At 41.4% G+C, this 4,321-nt stretch overlaps 2 protein-coding genes across 2 annotated transcripts; one reads left to right on the top strand and one right to left on the bottom strand.

The window, feature by feature from the left end:
• The first annotated feature begins 960 nt into the window (after window positions 1-960).
• On the top strand, window positions 961-2,578 carry LOC135697631 (zinc finger protein 236-like). Its single transcript, XM_065217415.1, has 2 exons — window positions 961-1,733; window positions 1,791-2,578. Exons 1-2 carry the CDS (start codon window positions 1,101-1,103, stop codon window positions 2,370-2,372), a joined length of 1,215 nt encoding a protein of 404 aa, XP_065073487.1. The 5' UTR covers window positions 961-1,100; the 3' UTR covers window positions 2,373-2,578.
• A 424-nt stretch (window positions 2,579-3,002) lies between these two features.
• Window positions 3,003-3,846, bottom strand: LOC135697630 (sex-determining region Y protein-like). Its single transcript, XM_065217414.1, has 2 exons — window positions 3,327-3,846; window positions 3,003-3,264 (listed from the first exon to the last, which is right to left on the bottom strand). Exons 1-2 carry the CDS (start codon window positions 3,753-3,755, stop codon window positions 3,094-3,096), a joined length of 600 nt encoding a protein of 199 aa, XP_065073486.1. The 5' UTR covers window positions 3,756-3,846; the 3' UTR covers window positions 3,003-3,093.
• Window positions 3,847-4,321: the final 475 nt, after the last annotated feature.

Here is a 4,321-nt window from a genome sequence, read left to right as displayed (position 1 = left end):
TACGACTGCACTTTGTTGATTCAAAAATTTGTTTTGATTTTTAGCTCCCGAGCGCGCGAATTTATCAAGAGTGTTACCTCATTTTACCGACAAAGTTGCGATACCGACAGTTTCGGCACGAGCGGTAAAATCTTTACACTGATAAAAAAAGTGCAAACAATTGGATTGTGTATGCATTAAAAATGGAACCGAAATATTTACAGAATTTTATAAATTTTGGTACACTGGAACTATTTTAAGTAAGAGCAACCGCAACGGTCGTTGTCATTTGCGCGACTATTTTAACAGCACACAGCGCTCTCATTTTAGTTTAGTCACTCTTCTCCACACCGGTCGCTGTAGTCCGTACCGGTAGTGAGCATATATATACATTGATGTAATATTGTATCTGCTTTTTGCTGTTACATCATTATTTCATACATCAGCTTGAATTACATAGATCGATACGAGGATCGATATTACATTTTTTTTGCTGTATAGGTAATATTTCGGTGTGAGAAAAAGATATAGCAATACACTGATAAAATTTCAAAGATTGTTTTTATGTGTCCCACACATGATGTTTTGCAATGTGATCAACAAATGATATCTATGTGTCGGACACATACTTAATATGTGTACACATAAAAGCCATGTGAAACCACACATACTATTCATTTGACTCATAAATTTCATGTGCGCTTCTGGGTGAATTCTGTTTATGTGTGGCCACATGAAAATCATGTGGAATTTCACATGGAAATTCGTCAATAAAAATGTGTGGAATTTTATTAGTGTACAAAGTTACCCACCATTTTGGAAAAGATTGAAATAGTCTGTAGATTCCCTCGACTAATATGCCGACACCAATCCGACAAGACGAGCGATATGAATCGTATGAATCAGCCAGTCAATCTCCTTCCACCCATCGCATGTCATTGATGGAAGTGCACCAATCAACGCTTGCATTACGCTGTCGTTTCTTCCAGAAAGTGTTTTGTTTTCTTCTCATGTGAATTAAGGAAATTAGAAGTTTTCCAATCAAATCGAAAAATTACCTCGTTTTCCGTTGATGATTTTGACTGAAAGTATGGTTTTTCAGTAAAACTCGAACCAGTGCCATGGATGGTATGATTGTTTTGGATGACGAACTGCACCTTCTCGCTCAAATACCGCAACAACACCAACAACAGCTGATGATGAACTACCAGGAACCGCCGTCGTCGTCTTCGTCGAGAAGTGTGTCCAATAATGGCCAACCGATGCAGTATGCTCGCCGTGGAAGAGGAACCAAACGTACCCGCAATGGGACAAGGGTATTACCTGCTGCGGATATGATACCGCAGATCGTTGAAGCCCCTGAGCCATCAGCTGCCCTAGAGGAAGATCCGGCTGAGTACGGATCGTCAGTTATTGTTGACGGACAGGACATTTACTACATTCAAGAAGTTCAGGATGACAGCGATCAAGCTGTGCTAGTGCCAGATGACGAACCGGAGTTTCAATATTTGCAGCCAAATACGATAGTTTCTGGGTATGTTGGGTCCGATTCGGACGAAGCACCAGAACTGACCGATGTCGAGCAACAACTAGCAGAAACGGAAGAATATTTTAGGGTGGAGCCAATGGAGCTGTCCGATATTTGGAATGATTTAATTACCGCCAATCAGGAGATTCTGATTTTGCTGGAACTATCAGATCTGAAGCATCACATCGTCGACGCTAGAAGGATCGAGGTGCAAATCCGGGACATGGTGAGTAGGCTTTTAAGTTGTGTAATTTGGAATAGGTATTATTGGATTTTTCTGCAGGCTTGTGAGTATTGCGGTCGAAACTTTCCGGATATACATGCGTGGAATCGACACGTCAAGAAGATACACTTCCAGACTGAGTTGTTTGACTGCGACAGTTGCGATGGACAGTTCAAGCACTTTGCTCGATTCAAAGATCACTTAAACGGACACACTGGACAGCGGGTTTACCAGTGCGATGAATGCAACCATCAGTATGCCTTCCGGATGGGATTCCTGGTGCACAAAATCCTCGATCACATGAAACTGAATGGCATCTACGTTTGTCCCAAGTGTGACCTGGACTGCCGTGATGCACAGAACTATAAACTGCACATTGCGAGTCACATCGAATTCGGTCCTAGTCCTCAGCGCTCACCGGGTGTGACTGCTCGTCCAGTTACCACTACGGCAGCAGCAAGGCCCAGCAGTTATGCGGTTCGGAAGAGTAATCCGGTTGAGGCCATGGCCGTCAAGCCACCGTTCTATGTGAAGGAAAACGAACGGAACAAATTTCTCAACGTTTACGAGAGCTTCTCCAAAAATCGTAAAGTGGAGCATAGCCTTCCGATAGCGAACATCAAAAGAAAAAAACACCAATAATCAATTCGGGTAAGCTTAAGGTTCATTTCGAGGATTTCCCCTCACAATCACTTGTTCAACAAACTAACTATTCATTTCGTTGCATCGCTACAAGTTCTCTTTTTTGTGAGGATCATTTAGGTTTTATTTCGTGAAGTATATCAATTAAGCAGTACGAATTTGAAATATTTTAAATGTTCAATTCCACAGTAACTGTTGAGATCAATTGATTTCATTACTAAGTTCAGTTGACTCAACATTGGAGTGTATGTAAATAATAATAATTTATCATTAACTACAAGTATTTGTTGTTCATTCGTTGATGACCAAAACTGTTATATAAACCATTTTAATTTAGCTTTTCACTTAAGTTAGGCATATAAATTTCATTGCTCAATACACTGGGAACGTCAAAACAATTCAGTGCCAAAATTTCAAAGGAGCGTTAATTTGGGGAAACTCAAATTGTTGTGCACTTTCAAGTTATGTTGTAAACGGTTGAACTACAAATCGTCAACACAAAATTAATTAGGAATTTTCCGGGATGATATTTGAACTCGTGACTCAGCGTAAGAGGCATGGCAACTGAACCACTACATCAGGTCTTAAAATCTGGTTTATTTCAAGAAAACACAAAGTTCCGGTTTATTCCAGTCCAGCATACATATATTCATATTACTCAATTAAAATTCAAATCATGCATCAGGTACCCTCATACATGCAAATCATCTCCTCTGTCCATTTAATCTTCCCCCACGTCGCTACCGCTTCCTCGTCCGTCACCAGCATCGCTGGAATCACCTTCCACGGTTTTCTCTCGTTCGTTTTGCTGCACCAGCTGTAACCAAGGATCCTCCAACATCGAAGGGTGGAAGTAGTCGTTTATGTTGTAATTTCCGCTGGTGTTCTTATTCTGAAATGATTTTGCGTATTTAGAAAAAATAAACTGTCGAAAAGTCGTACTTTCCAATTCACCTGACTGTGCCCGAATCCGAAACGATTCCTTCGCTGATGCTGCTGATTATGATGGGGTCGATTGTGGTGTCGTTGATTGTAGTTTTGTCCCGTCCAGTCTCGGTTGTGGAACTTTCTCCTCTCCGCTGGTCGCTCCTCGCAATCAGCTGCGGGAGAATTCCCCCCACCACTGTTATCCTGTTGCTGCTGATGTTGCTGGTGGTATTGGTTTCTATTGCGATTGTGAAATCCTCCTCGTTGGCGTGGAAGCATGTACTTGGGCTGGGCGGAGTAGTAGTTACGGTTTTGTGAGCTTGGCCCGCTGTTCCGATGCTGTGGTGTACTGAATCCGAGCGGCAGAAAGTTGTCGCTGCCTTGGTACAGTGGAGCGCCGTCGTTGTTTTCCGGTGAATCAAACGCATAACGGCGATCGCCGGGTGATGAGGACATGTCTGTGGTTTCCCAGGACACTGTAAACCGTTGCACTTAAACCAGATTTACTCCGATTCGAAGGTATGAATCCGTATTTCCGTATACTGTCGTCGTGAGAGGCTTGTTTATACCAGAGTGACAAGTTGACATAAAAACAAACAAAACAAAATGTTTGTGGAACATGTTAAGAAAAATTGACAAATGAACATGTTCCACTAACTGAAACAAAAAGTACTTCTCTTTTAATGCCAACCATACACGTAATCGCAAAAACCTCAAGCTGAACATTGCATTAGGTCCTAAGTAACATTGACAGATTCTCTTCGTCGACTTTCTCTTTGCATCCCCACGGTCATGTAAAGACATTCCTAGGTATTTTCAGCACATAAATCGATAAAAGAAGCTTTTATCTAGCATCCAATACGACAAACACATCAAGAAACGGTTCTGTGGATAAGTTATTCACACTAAGATTTTTTTTACAGAACATTGTAATATTTACCGAATATGGAACAGCTGAACATTCGGTAACCCCTGGTAACCCTAATAGAAATAACCATAAAAGAGAGCTTAACGACGTGTTC

The sequence above is a fragment of the Ochlerotatus camptorhynchus genome, unplaced genomic scaffold, assembly GCF_037179485.1.
Source record: "Ochlerotatus camptorhynchus isolate MF236.1 unplaced genomic scaffold, CSIRO-AGI_Acam_v1.1 ptg000077l, whole genome shotgun sequence".
In the NCBI taxonomy this organism is placed as follows: Eukaryota; Metazoa; Arthropoda; class Insecta; order Diptera; family Culicidae; genus Ochlerotatus; species Ochlerotatus camptorhynchus.
The sequence above is the reverse complement of the archived record's forward strand: the minus strand, read 5'-3'. Positions and strand labels throughout refer to the sequence as shown.